Source organism: Grus americana, chromosome 16 (genome assembly GCF_028858705.1).
Source record: "Grus americana isolate bGruAme1 chromosome 16, bGruAme1.mat, whole genome shotgun sequence".
Taxonomy (NCBI): domain Eukaryota; kingdom Metazoa; phylum Chordata; class Aves; order Gruiformes; family Gruidae; genus Grus; species Grus americana.
The window spans coordinates 8,795,147-8,815,988 of NC_072867.1; the positions used below are offsets into that span (position 1 = coordinate 8,795,147).

Genomic DNA, 20,842 nt, shown 5'->3' on the forward strand with positions numbered 1-20,842 from the left:
ATGGTAATTACTATTGTCCTCAAACCAAAACCTGAAGCTGGTTTGGATTTTCTTCTGAAGAAAGAATTAAGGTCTCTGTGTATGAAATCTTATTCCAGAGCAAGCTTCTTGTATTTGAAATAGATACATATGAAAATAAGACTGCAAAAAGGAAGAAGAGCTAATCGAGATGGGTTAAGAAACATGGAGAGTGTAGTTCTTTTCAATCTTTAACTACAGCATTCCAAAAGTGCCACTTTGCCAGCAGCTAAAGATACATTTTAGATTAAGTCCCTAAAATGAACTCTGACAGTATTCTACAGCGTTTCCCAGTCACCACAACTATGGTTCAGAAATATTCTCTTCAGCTAGTAATTTGGTAGCTGAAAAAGGGAAGCAGTTTTAGGGGTTTGGTTTTGTTTTTTTAAAATATATATCTAAAAAGAGTAAACTGTGACATTTATTTAAATCAAAGGCTTTAATTATAGTTGGCACGCAGCCTCAGGCTGCCCATGGCCATCTTCGGCCATTCTCTTTGCAGTCACACTGATGACTTCAGTGAATTGCTCCACATTTGCAACAAAGCGAGCGAGAGCATAATTTGAACCATTAACAAGACAGCCTAAACTAGCAAAAGGCTCAGAAATTTATCAATGTCATCATAACCCAATGTTCATTTTGGGCTCTTTCATTAGTTCACAAGAGCTTACAGATACTGGAGACAGCTGAAATGGAATTGTAGAAAATTTTGGGGTTTAAAAGCCAGGTTGAACCCTTCAGGTCCAAAGCTCAAAGGGCTCAGGGGAAGAGGAAATTGCCTGTTGGCCTGCTTGTTGGTTTTAAAGTTTCTGCAAAACATTCTTGCGGCTACACGCGGATCTGCAAGGGTAGAGGCTTACGAAGACCGACCGACTCCTGTGCAATGCCTTGTAGGGATAAAGGTCTGCTTCGCTTGTATGTGTATGGATCAAGGCCTGTATTAGTAACAAAATCTTTTCATAAAACAGAGAGATACAGTGCAAAAAGGTTTCATGAAGGCTTAAAACCTTTCTTCCTGAACATCCCAGCTGAACTAGTGCAGTAGTACGCTTGGGAACTAAAATGTAGCAGAATTAAAAAATCTTAAAAAGCCACTACAATTAATCAAGTTCTGCTGTCTGAGCTGAGAAATAAACAAGCAGCAGAACATGAAAAATAAATCACAACTTTAAAATGTAAGATGTTTTCATGTTAATTATCAAGAAGCAAATGTGGTAATGTGACTAGAAAGTTGGTCTTTAAAATCATCCTGTTAAACCTGATATTAGTCTTTAATGTTTTAATGTTTACACTTGAATGTTCCTGTTTTAAGACATTTTTAATAATTACTTGCAGTACTCAGAGACGTCATGCAAAGAACAACCTAGAGGCCTGTTTATAAAAGGTACACACAGCAAGCAGAATTTATTTTTAATGTGTTTTCTTATATATACTTCTAGAATAAAACATAGTTCTAATAGTAAAGCAATGTAAAATCATGGGAAATTATTATGAAACTATGAATTTATCATTCAAATGAAATAATTTTAATTTAAACTTGGCACAGTTCCAGGACAGAAAGGTTAACAGTTGTGGAAAATTATTGTCTCACAAATCTTGACAAACAAAATAAGAAAACGCTTGCCTTTCACTTGCTTCCAAAACCTCATTCAATAAAACTTCACACAAAACAAAAAAAGTTGAGACTTTTCAAGGCAAATGAAACTGCAAAAATATTTTTGAGATGCTTTGGGTAAGTGTGGTTATTGCTTTACATTATTATAATCATTAGCATAAAGCAGTTGCTGTCCTGCTGACAAACATTAGATGGCACTTTGGAATTTAGCAGCTACCATATAAAGGTGCAGAGCACATACTTCAGAGATGAAGTGAGAGACATGAAAGTGAGGTACTGTTGATGATAGAGAGAAAAGTGAGATTTCTGCAAAGGCATGCATCTTTGAACTAAGATTTATTTTCAACCTGCCCATATGAAACTATAAAATATCATGTAATTAAATTTTGAAAAAAAAAAACCCCAAGTCATTGTCTCAGAAAGAATAAAATAATTCTTTCCTTACCAGACAGAGGGTCAGTTTCTCAGTTGCTGGGTTCCCTTTTTTTAATTAATCCTTTGGTATCTACTTTTAAAACTGGATTTTCTGACAAAACGCTTCTCAGATAATGGATTAGATTGAGTGGATTCTGCTGCACGCCAGCAGATCTGAGCCCCAATTAACTCTAATAAGTGGGGTTTAGATGGTTTGCTTATCAAATAAATCCCTTCTGGAAAGCACTTCACAGCTTCTGATGCAGCTGGTCAAATCTTAGTTGTGGCTGAAACTGATGCAAATATTCCCATTCACTTTTGTATCCATGTTTTTACCATCTAAGGCCTTAAATGAAGGCCGAAAAATAATCGTAGGGGAGAAGCTATGACAAGAAATAAAACCAGGAAATGTAAATTCTCACAAGAATACTACTTGAGTCCATCTTTCAGAGGCTCTCATATGATATATACCACAATGCCTACTGCACAAACTTTCTTTTTTTGTTAGCCTTTTGCTATCGCATTCCTCCTGCAATACAGGAAGCAGGTTCTAGGATTTCTTTTGGAATTTGGGTAATCCCAGCAGAAAGGCAAACAGCAGGAGCTCCTTGAGCTCACAGTGGTGCAACGCGCCATACCGTTACTTTGGAAAGTCGCTATTTGAAACACCTGCAGTAATTCCAAGAGAGCCACTGCTCTGGCTGAATGCCCGCGAGGTGCAGGCTGGCTTAGCATCGCTGTCTTAAGCCATCTGCAGTACTTTGGCCCTGACAAACATCAGTTCCTTGCTTCCAGTTTCCACTGTTGCTGAGCTATCAACAACTGACTCTCACTGTAAACCAGGAGTTGATGCTTTCACAGAGGTAGGACAATGTCCATAAAAAAAGGCGGCAAAAGCTCCAACCTCCAAGCTAAACTCAACTATTACCACCGGAACACAGCAGAAGCCAGAGATGGGATCAGACCTCATTGCATGGGGAACACGTCTCCCTGAAAAGTAGCTGAGTAACGGCTTCTGGTCCAGATCCTAACTGTGCTGGGATTCATGGGTACTGCAAATACTCTCAGCTCACACTGAATTCTGATCTAAGAAGTCATTCTCCCATGGGAATCATACTCCCAAATCTCCCTCCCTTCCTCCTCCCCCCACCCCAAACCTTTGAATAGTTGCACGTATGCAGCAGCTGAAACCTGACCCAGGTCATTCCTAGAAATTCAGTAAGACTGCTCACACGTACTGAATTGACAGGATCAGGCTGACGGCATAGCGAGTGCATGTGTAAGTGCACCGGCCCAAAGTACACAAGAGCTGAATTACAGAGAGAGGGGAGCTGAGAGCAGGGGTACCAGCAGCTGGCTGCACAATAGGACTGTACCTAGAAATTCTTTCAACATTTTGCACTCTGCTCAGTACTGGCAGCAGTAGAACATGCATGGGTTAATGATTGATGAGGTTTTTTCTGGGTATTTGGTGGTGTAACAGGAAATAGTACTATAACACCGGGGAGCTATCATGAATCGACAGCATTGTTGTCTGTACCTGACCTTCCCTGTTGGCAAAAAAAAAAAAAAAAAAAAAAAAAAAAAAAAAAAAAAAAGACGAGACATTTTCCATGCTGTCAGTCCCTTAATATGAGCACAAATATAACAAAGGAAGCCAAGAGGCACTACAAACTAGAGCTAATTACAAAAAACTTTACACACTGAGCAAAGATGGAACTGCATTCTGTATGACATGGAGAGGAGGTAAAAAAGTAAGCTGATGACTCAGTGCAGCTCAGAACCCATTTTTGCTTCTTCTCTGCATATGTTCAAAGATATATACAATATTAATGCACCCATGTTCTTATTATCAAAGCACTGGAAACAATCTTAATATTCTAACAGCCTGTACTATGTCAGTGTGGAGCAGAGAATCTTAAACAAAAGTAATGAAATACAGACAGAAGAGTTATTGTTGCCCAAACTGTAACTCAGAAAGGTTAACTTGATGGTATGTTCTTAGAAAAGTAACTTGAGCTAATCTCCTTGTATTTTTTTTAAATTCTTGCCATGTGTTCTGGTGTGCTCTGGAGTCCACCTTTTACTTGAAACTGACCCTCAATTCTCAAAATGTCATTTCTGGAAGAAGTCACAGGTATCTCAGATTAACATACAGACTGAAGAATCTTGGTGCTTAATTATAGCAACAAAATATCTGCCTAAAAAATAAAACAAAAAAGGAAAATGTGTTTGTTAGTTTTTAAACAGGTGTTATGTCTCTGGAACATAAGTTGAAATATAAATGATCCAAATTGTAACTATGAAAATAGTAGCTTTTTTCCATAAGCTGATTTTCCTTGAACAGCTATAATTGCATTTGCAAAATAAAGAAAAAAATGAATTTTGTTATCCTGGTTGATTACTGACATTTCAAGATGGCCTTTTGGGGTATTATTTGTTTCAGGTCTTTTTTGGTGAAGGTGTTAATAGAAAAAAACCCAAACAACAAACCAGTCTTTTTAAATTTCTTCATTCCCACTTACCCCTCTGCCTTCCTTTCAACTATTTTGTTTACCTTCATTAAACACAAAGTTAGGGAACTTCTGAACCAAAACTATATATCAATTTATAAAAAGGCATGGTCAAACTTATGTCAGACCTGGAGAAACATATGAAAAAAGCTCTTAGCAGTTATAGAGGTAGGATAGTAGTTAAACATGATAGAGAATTTTGAGCCTGTGCTCATTACCATACCTCTTAACAAATTAAAAACCATGGTAGCAATAAAAAAAGACTGACTCAAAACCCTCATCAATTAAATTAAGTTGTTTTTTCCTGGGTATTATTGCATGTATTTCCTTAGTTCAGAAGCAACAGCATTTGCATTGCTTTAACTCCGTCACTTTCAGGATGGCCATGTATAAAGGAAAACAGTCCACTAACAGGATTTACACAAGATATATTTGTAACAGTGTAATTTATACCTGGCATCATACTAATTATATTATTTCAGTTTAAAGAACAACAGAGAGAAAGAAAAAAATCCAAATCTGTAGTGAAATAGTTAAGCTAGTACAAAATGACTGTAGAGCAGGCTGCAGTGAATCATTAATAAGCCTTTATAAATGGCATAACCACAAGCCCTGTTTCAGAGAAGTCTGTCCCAGTCACGTCTAAGGGACCAAATTATTGTGCACACTATTACAAAAGGTACAGACAAGCTCAGTTCTGCCTCCAACGCCATATTCATGCCATGTTAACTACTGCAATTGCACAATCCCGCACAGGGCTGGCTTTACAAGTGACAAGCTTGTATAATAATGTATATTCTAGGTGTAATAGCTACATAAACACAAGATATTAAGCTATATTCATCGCTGCCACATCATGCTGTTTCAGCTTGGTTTGATTACTTGAAATTTCAGCCTATACAATGCACTCGCAGACTTTACCATTAAGAATCTCAGCAAGCCTGACTCTTACATGGTGTGAAAAAAGCACAACAGATTGACAGGATGAAACCTTTGAAGCTGCTGGCCTAACGCCGAGTCAAAAATTTATCAGTGAAGCTGGCTGGATTGAAGTTGAAAGTCAAAACATGATCCAAAACTTGTATTTTGCTTTTGAAAACATAAGAAGCTATTTTATTACCCCTAGAAGAGCGAAGAAACTAGTCACTAAAAGAGGGAAGAAACCAGTCACTAAAGGTGATTTAACTTAGAGTTGCAGCCGTAGGTCTCTTGGCACATGTTGTTGAGTGACCGGCCTCCAGAACACACGCCACAAACCCTATCAGCCGTTGCGCCATCACTATTTACTGCTCAGCAGCCTTCACCAATTCTGTGGCATCAGAGCTGTAATGGACCTTCCCTTGTACGGAAACTACTGTTCAACAAGCAAAAAGTATTCCATAAGTACAGCAGAATTTTATAAAACTTGCAGCAAGACTACTAATTTAATACCACTAGGTTTTAAACAAAAATGTCATTCTAAGAAAAAAATGTACACCAGGGTGAATATTTGCAGATAGGCTTTTGTAATAACAGGCTTTGTAAAAAGCATGTGGGAATATCTATATCTGTGTTATCGTAATATATATGTACACACACAATCTTCATTTTGGGTTTAATCTATTCCAGTACCTCCTCAGCCAAATGTACCAGATGATATATCTAAAAAAACCAAACATAAAAACACCCCAACAAACCCACCACAGGGAACCTAAAAGAATGGAAATAACAGTCTAATTAAATACATTTTTAGTTATTAGATGATTTTGTCAGTGCAAAGACTTCTCAGATCAACTTATGCTACTTCTTACAGGCGTAAGAGTCAATTCGATAAGTCAGACTGCACCAGCATGCAAGGGGCTGGTTTCTGTTATTAATACCATGTGAGATTAGCAACTCCCACAGCTTTCCTACCCGCAAGAAGGGGGATACCACCTACCTTTGTGATAACGGGAACCCCTCGCAAATCCCTAGAGCATTGAAATCAAAGTATTGTTACAGTGTATTTGTTGGCAAAAGAGGTTTATTGAATGCTGTACTTTATTTTGGTTCTGAAACGTTAACAGGAATGGAAATAGTCAATGGGTACCAATGGGGAAACAATCTTTGAATGCAAACGTTGTTCAGCTCCCCAGCTGATCAGACTTGACAGAGCTTCTCTGAAACCCGTGGAGCCACGCCAATTTAAACCAACTCAGGATATAGCCTTGTGTTTACCAAGTTTCACATGTCTGATGTTTTAATAAAAGTTAAAAAAAGAAAAAAGATAATATTCTTTATTATTAAAAAGTTATGCTCTGAATGGTTAGCCATCCAGTGATAATACTGCAGCTTTGTGCATTCAGCCCACTACAAAACATACCCTACATGGGCACTTTCAGATCTTCCCCTTGTCCAATTTTAGTTCCCACTGTGAAGAGCAGCACAAGGCTGGTTTGAAAAGAAGTGAAATAGAACCAGGTAGATGAAACTAAATACCTCACACATGAAGAGTATTAGGATTTATCAAGCTTGTAAAAAACATAATCAACCACATACTTTAACATGTAGAAGACACATGCTAGGTGCTGCTCACCAGTGACTTAGAAGCTTATTGGACTATGCCCACATTGGTAAACTCATAAAAAGGCAAAGACTGCCAAGACTCCCACAGCTTGGGATACTATAACAACCAAAAAAATATTTTTTTTTACATTCTTTACTGCAAAAATTTGAGAAGCAAACACAAATAGACATTAACAGTAAGCTCTGGTCTTTTTAGTACAACCAGATTTTCACTTTCAGAAACAAATAGCAATGGCCAGTCATGTGGCTCCCACCACTCAAAGCCAGAGTACGGAACAGAGTCAAGAACATCCTTAAAAAATGGAAGGATTTGTAGGAGATTTTTATTAACCAGATAAAAGCTCTATGATTAAAATTTCATTAAATGTTACATTTTTCAGGGTAATGCAAAGGTTTTCATTGAGTCAGTAATGACCTTTTGTCCAGAGGGTTCTTAGTCTGGAAGAGCACTTTATTTGACCACTTCAAACCCTGCAGTAAAGCATGTATAATGTTGCACATCTTCCAGCAGTTCTAGAGTTGAAACACCCTAATTCACGTCACTGGCTGTACACTCAGCAACACTCTGTAACTGAAGGCAGCTTTTAAGACTGGGGAAGCTACGTAGGGCAGACGTTCTATGGTACCCACTTGCTGAACAGCATTGTCCCTGTTCACCAGAAACTCTGCTGGTTAAAGCTAGCTGTCCATATGGCAGTAGCTGATTATTGCCTCTTGCAGGAAGGAGAGATGGGTACAAAACCTCTGCAAAGCCTGAAGGTTTGGCAGGCACTGCCTTCTACAACAGGCAAATGCTTTGGCCGCTACCTCAATTAAATACTCTTACTAATTAATGGGAGACATTTCAGCAACATTTAAGACCTCTTATTGTGAGGACAGTATCTCCCAGAAACCCTTCCTCTGGGAAAAATTCCCATTAAAGAATAATCTCAGCTATTTCTAATTAATATCTGAACAACCCACTAATGATTTGTGTCCAAGTAATCAACTTCTCCCATTAAAAACAACTTTAAGATACTTTTTCAAAAAATACCCCACACTTTCTTAATGTAAAATTAAGAAGTCTAGGCACATGTTTTCTGGCAATTGCAGCATGCCCTGGACCTCATTTGCAGATCCGATATTTCTTGTCAGGGGCCAATAGACACAATGCCAGATACGCTCCCAGCAAACATCAACAAGTGCACCACAGTTCACATGTTCCATTTGAGTATTTGAAACTCACACTGAACAGGCAGAACTCGGCAGTAAGTGAAGTGAAGGAAGTGGTAAATGGGCTGCCTAGGACAAGGAGCTATTATGGAATGAGTTTAAAGTTGGTATTTAAAAAAAAAAAAAGTGGCCAGCAAAAAAATCCAGAATGAATTAATTAGAATCAATATTTGCATAAGACCTTGATTTTATCTTTTGAGGACTTCAGAAAACTTACACTTCTGGCACATTGCCTATATAATATTTTTCCTTTTCTAACAGTAAAAAAAGGGGGGGGGGGCGCAAAAAAAAAAGCTTACTTTTCTTAGAAGGGAATTAAGTTTGGGAGCATATACTACAAGAAATACTGAGAGAGACTTTGTTAAAAAAGCCCTGACTATACACACTTCCCCAACAAATCCCTTTGACAGATTCCACTTTGACAATCAAACAACATGGAAAACTGATGCCTGGTTGTGGAGATCACTGAAGATTATTTGGCAGTCTCATAAAATGGAGTTAACCCTCATTTTTTTTCCCGAATTCTACTCAGCATAACTAGATTACATATAATCACCTATGCAACTTCCAAATGGAAAAGCTACTCCTCAAGTTATTTTGTAATATTACTTACAACAAAAGGTTGGAGTAGGGTGATAAGCAGAAATCAGTCAGTCCTCACTAAAACACGGCTTCAGAGACAGTTGCATTTCATATAGCATGAGCAATCCTTACAGACAGCAGAGTATGGAGTGCCTTTTGCTTTGTGTACTCATAACAATGACATGCGAAATATAATAGTAAAGATGAAATCATTATATATTCTGCATAAGACAATGTACATACAGCTTTCATCCTTCATTTAAACACTATTTAATTAATTCTAGTAAGTCAGGGAGGAATTTGGTCCTCAGTACATTTAATGAAAATTCACACAAATAACCTTACATTAATTCTTAACTGTGCATATTTAGCTATTCAACCATTTTATTTCATGTACAAACTACTCTAGAACCGTCAACACTAATTATTTATGAACTAAAGCTCCCCCCCCAGCCCCCCCAGTGGCAAGGAGCTGAGTGTACACAGATTCAGTCTGGGGTCACTTACAGGGGCTGTTTCTCCATAAGTGTCACGTAGACCCCAGTAACTTACTCTTTTATTAAGTTTTCTTGGAAGTGGTTACACCTTAAGCCATAACACTGCAGAAAACTCATGCTTCATCAGTTTTGTGGATAAGGAATTTCATTCTGGAGCTATTAATCAGGCGCTTTGCACAAAGTCATTCAGAAAAAGTGAAGGTGAACTCGTCCTTTTTCTATTAAAAAATATGTTAGCACATCTCCCCTCTCCCCAGCCCCGGTGCTCATCAAGAGGACAACAACCTACAGCTCCTACCAGCTACTGTCATACTTTTAGCCAAACCAGTGCAGGCTGCTCCTTTCACATGAAGTCCCATATTCAAACATCTATACGTACAGAAACATGGCAGTTGTTAACAGAAAAGCTGTGCTAACAGAATATAATGTAAAGTCTGCCTGAATACAGCTCAATGCAGGTATAATTGCAAAACAGTCTGGTATAATTGCTGAAGAACTTCTAGAATCCCCATAGCCTGGAGTTTCCCTCTGAATTGAACGATGTTTTCTTAGGAAACAGACCTTCACAAACGGCACTATTGCTTCCGCATGACTTACCTTGCATGTCAGAGTGATTTGCTAGCTTAAGTAATTTAGAGATGTAAGTAGTTTATCATTGCGCATTCAAACAGTTAAAGAACACATATCAAGCAAAACAATATTTGGAAATCTAAGGCTACCACAAAGCCAGTTTGCATTATTAAAGTCAAGTCTATCAATTCAATAAACATGAGAAACAAATTATGAAGTCCTCCCTACACAAACAATAAGACTTCGCAGGAGGGAAATCCCTGCTTTTCATGCAGTTCCCTCTATTCAAAGTCCAACTGTTTCTAATGGAAATTTTGTTTGCTATGGAGATTATGATTCAGCCTTGTTTTTCAATCACCAGCACATCACCATATTTAAAGCAAGTGCATAGATTTAGAGGAGGGCGTGAAAATCTCTCTTCAAGGTTTAAGGATGCATACATTTTTAAAAGTATCCCAGGAGCTAAAAGGAAGTAAGAGCAACTTCCGAGCCAAGGCTCTTAAGTCTGAGCTACCAAATTAATTGATGAAGCATACCAATCTCTGGGGGATCAGAAGACAAGCTACAGAATGAAATGCTGACGACAAACAAGATGCACCTGACTTTCTGGAATAGGTGAACTCTAGCAACAGGTAAAATGAGCAGGCTGTTACCTGCAGGACAAGCTGCTGCCAGGCGGTTGCCAGTGGCTGACCATTGCCAATGTTGCAAATGCTCATTCGGTCTGCTGGCTGATTGGCACGCTCAAGTTGCAAGGAGACATTGCGCCGCTCTTCCTCAAGTGCACGGGTAAGCCGCTCGAAACGAGCTTCTTGCTCCTTAACAGATGCTAAAATGCTGGCAGCAGACCTGATATCATAGTCATCCATGATTGTTTTCAAATGCTCCTGCCTGTTAACTGACCAGGGCAAATGGAAAGGGTTAGGTAAAGGGGTGGGGAGGGCACAGGTCAGAGGTCAAGAATAAAAATGCACATTGTTAGTCACCCTGACAAATACTGTTCACTCTAAGCAGCAAACTGCACTGCTCTTTGAAAAGCCTTCCTTTCCATCCATTGATTTGATTTTAAATTAAAAGTAATTAATCCAAGGCTTTCCTGTTCAAAAAAGAAAAAAATCCACATGCTCACCTTGGAGAGAATTTATATTTAATTCCTTTGATCTTTTTGCTAAAATTGCTCTGACAGGGGTTTTCATCCCTCTTGCAAAGCTAATTTCACTGTGCAAATAATAATGTACTTAAAAGAACTATATAAAAAAAGATATGGCTTTGGAGGGGATGAGGAACACAACCTTTCTTGCTACAGACACCTGGAATTTTTGTCTTTAACAGCAGAAGTGAGAAGTTTAACATTTTTAAAGACAGAAACTTCATGGTACAAGAAAACAGTTGCGTCCATTTTTTCCAAGTGAATGGCCTCCCCCCCAAATTTAGCAGACAGTAGCTGAAAATAGTTTTCATTTTTAAATTATAGGAGTACACTGTAACGTGGAAAATATTTTTAAATGCAGACAGTGCAATTGCAGTTGAAATGTGCTTGATGATTTCAGCATGATAGCCAATGGAACAGTCCTTCATGCAGCCGTTTGCTAATAATGCAAATGAAAAAGCCAAAATCAAACATCTTCCATGGAAAACACACAAGACTGCTTGTCTCTCAATGCAGGAAAAAGAACAACTCAGAAACCAGCTAGATGGGATATATCTTCTGCCTTATGTCTTCTCTAGTAGGGTTATAAAGTATTCCATTTAAACCCCTATCTCCATCTGTATGATGCATGCAGCAGAACTCCCCACTGATTCCACAGATCTATCATGCAAACATCAGTTAAAATCTTCTCATGAGTATAAAATCAGCAACATAAGCCTAAATGGTGGTTTCAACAGAACCCTTTCACTAAAGCTAAACAAGTAACTAGTTTACTACCATTTACTACTAAACTACTTACAGCACCTCTAAGATCAGCACGGAGGCAGAATTTTCTCCAGCTCCTGTAATTCAAGAACAGTTCATATTCTGCGCTAAGAGTGAAGTCCCTAGAAATTGCCCCTAGATGTGTGATTCTTCCTGCTGGCAGAGATTCTTTGTTTTCCATCTATCAACAAGGATTTCCCTGAGCACTGACAGTACCAAACCCTGGTTTCCTGAAGCTTTGCATTTCATCATTGAGTGCCTTTAGATGATGCACGCTCTCCACTGATGCATTTACCATGACTGTTACTTTTATCAGGTCTCTCTCCTGTGCTTATTCTTTGGTAGCTAATGATAATGTGGTCACACACTGTTCTGTTCCCAAAAGAGGAATATTAGTAGGTATTAAGCTGCATGTTTTCACACAGTTTGTTGGAAACTCATAAGTAGGCCTGAGGTCTCCCTTCTTTTGTCCTATGTGGTTGAAATCACCCAACAGGCCCCAAAGACACTGGGGCAGAAGGAACAGACCCACACCCAATGACATACACCTTGATTTCATGGGAGATAACCTGCCAGTAGCTCTGTGGTTCATTGGTAACTCCTAGGGAGTTGCTGTTGAAAGGAATCAGGGTGATATGAAATCACGTTGGAAACAGTATAAGGATTACCATGTATTAATCTCATAATGTTTATACATAACCGTGCTTTGAGCCTTTCATGTTTTGAGACCAGTAAGCAGAAGCAACTTTTCTCATTTATGCATTGATTTAACTTCTATTGAGATTCTGAAAGAAAACCAAGAAACACCCAAGGGTTTTCCAGATGTTGCAAACTAGTCAAATAGAGACTAAGCTGTCAACTTCAGAGACCTTCCACTCTGAGCCTTGTTTTTGCTAGATTATTAAAAGTCTATAAAACCTTCTGCAAAGGACAATCACAACCATCTAAAGGGACAGTGTGACTCAATGGAAGTCTGTGTAACGCAGGACAGGACTGCGTGACTCACCTGCTACATCTCAGCACGATTTAGCCCTGGCACAGCTACACATAAACACAGCCAGACTTTCTGGACCTAAGCTGGCTCACGTGCAGCCAACTTGCATGTTTTTGCTTTTGTGCTTCCCTGCTTTGCACAGATGGAGACCGCTCTGTTTGTTGTCTTTCCTCCCAGTAGTGCAGACATGCTCACAGACTCCTTAGAGGGAGTGTGAAAGAAGTGGGACTTCACAGACCCAGACTCTAGTCATATTTTGGGAGTGACATACATGGGGGTTGGGGTGGGGGACATTCCTAACTATATGTTCTTAAAGACAGCTACCTGGTTACTAATTATCACTGCCCTTATGCTAGAGTAGAGGAACAGCCTGACCAACACACAGATCCAAATACACCTCAGATGAGGGGAGGGATGCTCCAGGCCAAAGATAAAAAGAGTCAGAACGGGCCAGAGAATACTGAGCGGAGACAGTTCAGGCTCCTTAGAGGTGCTGCAGAGCAGGAACTCAGGTGTCCTCAATCACTCCCCGCAGAGGCCCATCTTTCAGGCAATTCACTGTCTGCAGCTAAAACAGCTCTCACATGCGACTATGATATGACATCGCTGTTATCTTTTGGGGGCCCGAGGGGCTGGATACTTCTATGGACTAACTTCAGAAAGTGAAACAAGTACGGATGTAGGAAGAAGATGACAAGATGTAAACTACAATAACTAAATTAAAAAAAAACAAAACAGGTTCCCTTTAGAATATATAATGCAAGTTTCTGTTCTAGGAAAAAGCATTACCAATAGCAGCATGAAAAATTGAGAAGCACCTCCTCTAATACAGATTCTGAAGCAGTAACAGCTTTAATAATAATAGTCACAGTTGATGACTGAGCTGGTATATAACTTTCAAGTCACATTCTGAGAATGTGCAAAGATCCCATTCAGAAAATCCTTAATGAGCTCTAAGCCCTTGATGCCACACATGAGAGAACCTAGAAAATTTGGGTTCTATAAATGGCACAAACCTCTAGAGAGCTACAGAGACCTCCATGCAGAAAATATGTTAACCTCCTTACAACCATAAATATTGTGCTTTTCTCTGTGCAAAGAAAAACACAGGCAGAAAATAAACTGTATAAATTTTCAGATGTACAATTAGTGACCATAAAAATCCTAATTGCTATGCAGAAACAGCAGCAGGACCAATAACTGCCTTTTAAGAACTATTGGACAAAGACAGACTTCTGCATTTCAAATGTTTTATTAGCAGATAAATACTTGCTTGCTGTTGATTGCACTCCCAATTATTTACCCAGGGTTTCAACAATTTACATTATCAGCAGTCTAGACTAGAGGAGAAAAATAAAAGTACTGACTCATGAGTTAGTTACTCAGGCTGCCACTTGTAATTTGCTACCATTTGTAAATAAATTAAAGTGCATTGAAAAGGGTATAAATAAATGAAAATATCAGACCTATAGCAGCCAGGTAAAGATTATTTCTTAGGCTGCACTTCTAAACACAGCACATGCTTGCCTATGAAGTGTCAAAGGCTACGCTGACAGCAGCAAATCTCTCTCCTGCCTACGTGACTCTAAATATATTAGTGTTGCATTAGAGTTAGAGCAAAGTAAGAGGATCTGGTTTTTGTGACTGTTCATATGAAGAACTAATGCATCAAAAGGCCTATAAGTCAATACAGCTTAAGTGCTCAACAGGGATGAAAATCACCCTTGTGCAAAGAGCCAAAAACTCCTACACACTATTAATACCCCAGTTCATGCCCAAGTTTGAAGATCTTGGAAACACTGACATGCCTAGGGTCACTTGGTACTCTGCAAGAGAGTGAGTGAACTCTGAACACTAATTTTGCTAATATAGGATGTAGCTGATAGTCAAGAGTTTGTAAAAAACCCTTGAGATTAAGGGGGAACAAGTTCTGTGAGATTTGGGCACCTACATACTAGCAGTCCTGGAGAACCTCAAAACCCCTGCACTTTTCAAAGTGTTCTGCCTGCCTGAGGCCATCAGGTGCTTGAGTGAGCTGCGTTTGAAGGAGCAGTGTCCACCAGTCAGCTACAGAACATAGCAGAGGCTTCTCTCAGCAGAAGGGGAAGTGGCTCTTGGGGCACACAGGAGATTTCTCTGGTCCAATAGTCTGAATACTGACCATAGCCGTCCCACTATTGCTCTCTCCCAGCCCAATTGAAGTCCACTAAGTCCTACTGACAAGAGATGGTACTATGATGAGCAACAAGAAGCTTGTACGTACAGCAAATCAGCAGCTGTAGGAGCAAACGTGAAGGCCTGCGAGCATGCATGGAAACAGTAACTATGTGCCTCTACAAGGAAGAAAACCATCAGAATAAAGGCAAAAATGGGGCTTAAATAATCTATGGAACTGAAGCATAACACATGCTAATTATATTTTCACTCTGAAGTGCCACGAGAGATGAGTAGCAAAAACGACTGTTATCCCCCATGCAATATTGGAACGCATGCAGAGAAAATGAAGTGATACACACCTAGTGGTTACTGGGGTCTGAATGTTAGAGCTGCTGTGACATCACCCACTAAGACTAGAAAAGTATAGACAAAGCAGGAGAGCAGCCTCAAGCAGAACCAGCTACAAGAGAGAGGAAAGAGAAAACAGAGTTAGTCAATAAGGTATTCCAGCCTCTTCTGTACACAGCCATCTCCCTTGTTCTCCTCACTAAGTTTTATAAATTATTTATTATACTGTTTTCCTCCTAACTTGGAGGAAAAAGAAGCAATATTCAGAGAAGCCAATCCTGAGACTCTTAAGGAAAAAAAACCCCAACTGGTTAATCTGATTTGTTATCAGTGATCAATACTTGCATGTTCCTGTGAGACTTACTGTTAATGTCCTAAATCAGAGAAAACTCTGGTTACTGCAATGAGGATTTTGAATGCTCAAAACTGAATACTGTAGCCAAACATTTTAAAAGATAGAAACCTCACATGACACTCTCAGAAATGAGAACAATTATTTAGACATTCAACTTTAGGCCCCCTGTTTCATGTATGAACCCCCAAATGGCTGAAGATCATTTCATAGATACCTTTTAGAGAGGGTACATTCATTTCTCAAAGATGCACACTGCACAATAGCTTACAGACACTATGTAAGTGTCTGTAATCTGTTCCTGTTCTACCTGTCTGTAATCTGATCCTATACAAAACCCAAGTGCAAGTAGGTTTTGGGGTATTAGGTCATCTGTGTAGCTGTATAAATCTCTGATCTGTTTTGTCTTAAAACATTGAGCATCAAAACTTCTTTGGGTCAGCAACTGCAAATTTAGTACCTGTTTTTGCTGGAAAATGTACAGAACAGAATCCATTTTGCAAAGGCACGGTTCTGTGAAGCAGTATATCCAGTTTTAAGCTACTACCACATCAAAAATGCTGCAACCACATGGCATGAAATGCAGAGCCAGTACAAACTCACTTTGCTGGTTCAAATGTTTTAGAACCTTTTCAGAGTAATTTTGCCCCGTCAGATTTTATGCTTGACCAGGTACTGTCTGCCTTCCTGAAGCCAGCATAAACACAATTTCTTGTGTTTCAGCCAAATTACCAGAAATAGGATCCTTTCTTTGCATGGATCGAATCTCAGAGGGCATGGAACCATCACGCCAGAAATTTTTTTCTTAAACTAACAGAAGTAAATTCTATGCTCAAAACTTACGAGATACAATAAAACCATGCAAAGATATGCTCAAAAATGAAAGTCACGAGGCAGAGTGAGAGAAAGACTAATTCTCAACTAAATGTCCAGAGGGAATAAATTAAGCATAATTCAGTTTCTACAGACAAAAGAGCAACACTCTGGAAAATATTTTTTTTTTTAATATATATATATATATATATATATTTTACATGTAACAAATTCCAAATAAACTGCTTCTCAGACCTTATGGTGAAATCTATCTTGAGCCTGGCTCCTCTCGTCGCTGCTCTGGTTGACTGAGTTCTAATTTGACCCTTACGTGACAATCTCCACCAATGAATAGCAATGAGGAATTCACAAAGAAAGCTATTTCAATATAGTTCTCTCATAGGCACAGACAGACATACTGTGTCGGTGTCAAAAGAAACAAAAAAAAAAAGCTGGTCAGGGTTTTTTGTTCCTTTGGTCAGAAGCAGTCTGTGAAACAAGGCTTAAACTAGGAAAGGAACAAGGGCAGAGGAAATGCTAACAGGAAAACTCCTTGAGAAGGAACGTTGGATCTTAAGGACATAGCAATGAACACTGCAGCTCACCAGTTTTATTACTGAAGAAAAAATGTCAATGTGTAACATATGAGGGTTTATGTCAGTAGGAAATGTCATCTGATCATCCAGCAAGAATAATTTTGTAGAAATAAATAAATTCTGCAAATAAATTTGTGGAGTATCATACTACGATCTGGGTTTGGCAACACCAACAAAAGAATCCAGACGCACATACATCTTTGTATGTGCAATACAGTAGTTCCAACGCTTCCCTCACAACAGAACTGGCTGTGGTCAGTAGCACCATAGCATCTCCAATCCTACCATAATGTTCCCAGTCCATTTAAAAATTAATACTTTCATTAACCTCTTAATTAAAAGTACTGAAATAGTGTTGTATTAACTTACAAAAGATACAGTTCTCAGCAAAAACTAATACAAAATTTTCTTACATCTAATACAATCTCTCCCCTGGATTAATGAGTGCATGTTTAAATGACACCAGTCGTCTTTCTACAGCTTCCCTTCTGTAACGATTCCTCACTTCAGCAGTTTGCTGCTAGGAATTTTTCAGGTTTCCCTTCTAAAATTTCATGCATTTTTTTCATGGCTTGCTGATACAGTATGCCTACATAACTTTAATTATACTGTAGCTCTATTTCCCTAATAAGATACATTTCAATTGCTATACTGTACTCCCGAATGGAAAGGAAAATAAATTAGAGTAATACAGAACACCTTTATAACAACTGCATACATATAATAGCATAAATAATTCAGTAATGCATTAAACTTCAAATTGATATATTTTTACAAAGGGCAATTTTTAAAGTAAATGTTTTAGCCTATGATTAGTTTTATCCAATGTAAAAAATTTCCATTTCTCCTTGAAATCTATCATTTATAAACCAGAACAGCATAACATCACCTTTCTGAAGCAGAGCTTTTGCTCTCCAGGACCTAAGAACTTGTCTACACCAAGGAAGCTGAAGTCTTCCATCACAGAGCGCTCGTTATGCCACACTTCCTTCAAAGATCAGTGTTTGTGTTAATTAAGCATAAAACAGCATGGCAAAGTGGCATCACGTTACCTCACACCTAGTAAGTGTCCACACTAAGGTTTAATGGGGTATGTGATAGTCTATAAATTCACACTGTGCACTGTAGATTCTCTGTGTGAACAAACACTCCCCATATATTTTCAAATGAGTGTCTAGGCGGAATAGGTTTTTTTAAAAAAATCTTGTAAATATCAAAAGACTGAACAAGGAGGAGATGGTTGAATTCTGACTTCAGTAGGCATCTGCTGAATTTAAATGTGACAGTTATAATCCCTTGCTATTGTTCTGTCTCAATAAGTGTTAATTCTGTCAACTCAGCCACGACCGTGAAAATATTAGCATCATTAATACTTCATTCCCTACATAAAGAGAATCACTGTTTCGCACAACTTAATTTCTATTTATCTACTTTAGTTGGGTAGCATTTGGGAGACAGCACTTCACACACACTCCCCCCCTTCCTATCAAGGAGCCAAGTCTGAAGTAACCAGCTGAGCTGAATGATGTGCACACATCTCATGGAAAAAAATCAGAATATTTTTATGATTTCAGCAATTCCATTTGCTCAGTACTGTACATTATAATGAACAGCCCTATGTTTACATATCCCCAGAAACTTTTATATTTTCCTTTATACTTTTTGTTTTTCTATAGAAATAAAATGCAACTTGGAAGTTAAAGCTAGAATGAACAAGATCACACTTGCTATCTCTTTTCAAATATGAATAGTAAATTTGTTGCTTCTCAAACCTCTGACACCTTTTCTTCTGCCTTGGAACTTACCAAACATGACTGCTACCAGCTTGATTAGTTCATAGGCCGATCACTTTAACACCTAGAACACATGTTGTTGCATCCTAAAGCTGCTGCATGTCATTGATTTTTCAAAGGTCTCCCCCACTGAAATCAATACGGAGTTCTACTTAAAAATGGGTTGCACTTTGTGGTCCCTCTCTCATTCATGTATATTCAGGATTCCAAGTATTCTCACAGCTGCTTTTAGCAGAAGCTATACGTACCAAGCTTCACCACTTCCTCTGACCCCAGTCTGATTCTCACTGACATCAATAGACGCTTTAGCCGCTGTGCTTCTGCTGTGAGCAGAAACAGACAATCTGTGCCAACTTTTATCGAGTAGAAAATTCCACTATAACCATTTTACTTAGAATACTGTCTTCCAAGCAGCTACAGAGTATCAGGCATTAAAATAACTATCAAGGCATTGTTGTCTGCATAGGGTTGCACAGATGGACTGCGTCTCAGCTTATTTTCAACAGAAATATCTCTTTACTGTAGAGGCTACCTCGCAAGAAGAGCCACCAAAAATCAATAAGTCTATTCTTAGAACAGGGCTATTTCAATGCGAAAGAGAAAAAGATAAAGATCAAAAGCAGCATAGTTCATAACTTCACTTCCTACTTTGTCCCCTAGTATTTTAAAGTTTGGCTTCATTAATATACAATCCAATTTGGCCATAAATAAGCCAATCACATGAACAAACTGTTATAACCTTATGCAATTACTTCCACAGACTACTTAAAAGATTTCAGTAAACAACATACAAGTATCCTCATTTTTCTTGGCTTCTAGATGTTTTGAGTTTTGGTAAAAGGCTTCCATTTTAAGAGAAAAGCTGCTGACAGGAATGCAGTCTGAAACTGTCTGTATGTGGGGAACTAGAGCTGAGAACTGCCATATATTTGCAAGCATTAAATCTCCATTTCACAAAATGCAGGAACAAGAGAGTCAGTGGGTAGGCAGCAATTTCCATAGTCAGACCAGTTTCTCACTGGCAAAATGGAATAACTGAAATATTACAGCAAGGCTGGAAAATCCTGCAGATGGTCATAATCATCCTTTCATAAATGACATTATTGTGCTATCTTCTAACAGATAAAACGGCAAGCAACAAAGATCGGGTCAGCTATGCGGTTAGGTAGACCAACAACCTGCTTCATCTACTCCAAGTGCTACAATAACACTGTCAGTAGACAATGTATTTAAACTAACTGCCATTAGTTAGAAAATGGTCATTTCACTACACGGTTTGAGAGGAGAGGAAAAAATCCAGCTGTGACCCCACAGAACAGTGAGTGTTTAAGCTCAGCAACAGATGCGTCCAATGCTTATCCCAACCATGAGGAGTTAATTGATGCTATAAATAGTCCTCTGCAGACAAAAAAAAAAGTCCACTTAATTCTTGTATCCACAGCACACAGTCTAGCTTTGCTTATCAGTAAAACTATTTTCCTTTAAAGAAGTGGGCCTGGCTGTTTTACATGTAGATTAACACAGAGAGATAATTTGATTTCAGGCTATTGAGAGATTTCCTTCCTTTTATGTTTCAGAAGAACAGGGCTGCATGCAGCTAAATGAGATCCGTAGATTACAGTAGAAGAAAGGCTAATAAAACTGCATAGCTACGTTCCTGGGTAATAACAAATGTTTTTTTAATTCTAGGGCTCCAATCTCAGGGTTTATGAGGGCATTTCCAATTACTACTTTTAAGATTAATGCAAATAAACGCATCAAAAGGAAATAGATCTTTTAACCCATATGAATCAAATACTTAATAACTCCCATAGCATTTTACACCAAAAAACCAAACTGACATTGCTAGAAAAAAAAAATCACAGTTCTGACGTGTTCAGAGCAAGCATCTTCCCTGTTGTTTTCTTAC

The 20,842-nt window shown here is 38.5% G+C and overlaps 1 protein-coding gene across 6 annotated transcripts in view; it reads right to left on the bottom strand.

The window, feature by feature from the left end:
- ARVCF (ARVCF delta catenin family member) overlaps nucleotides 1-20,842 on the bottom strand; it is a 287,124-nt gene that overhangs the window by 159,502 nt on the left and 106,780 nt on the right. For 4 of the 6 annotated variants that reach the window (XM_054844462.1, XM_054844463.1, XM_054844465.1 and 1 more), the window contains 2 exons: nucleotides 15,391-15,491; nucleotides 10,619-10,863 (listed from right to left, as the gene is read on the bottom strand). The exons of the other annotated variants lie outside the window; for them this stretch is intronic. In XM_054844462.1, coding sequence (XP_054700437.1) covers nucleotides 10,619-10,834 — 216 coding nt within the window. In that variant the 5' untranslated portion in view covers nucleotides 10,835-10,863; nucleotides 15,391-15,491. The remainder of the gene's footprint in view (nucleotides 1-10,618; nucleotides 10,864-15,390; nucleotides 15,492-20,842) is intronic. 6 annotated transcript variants of the gene reach the window in all.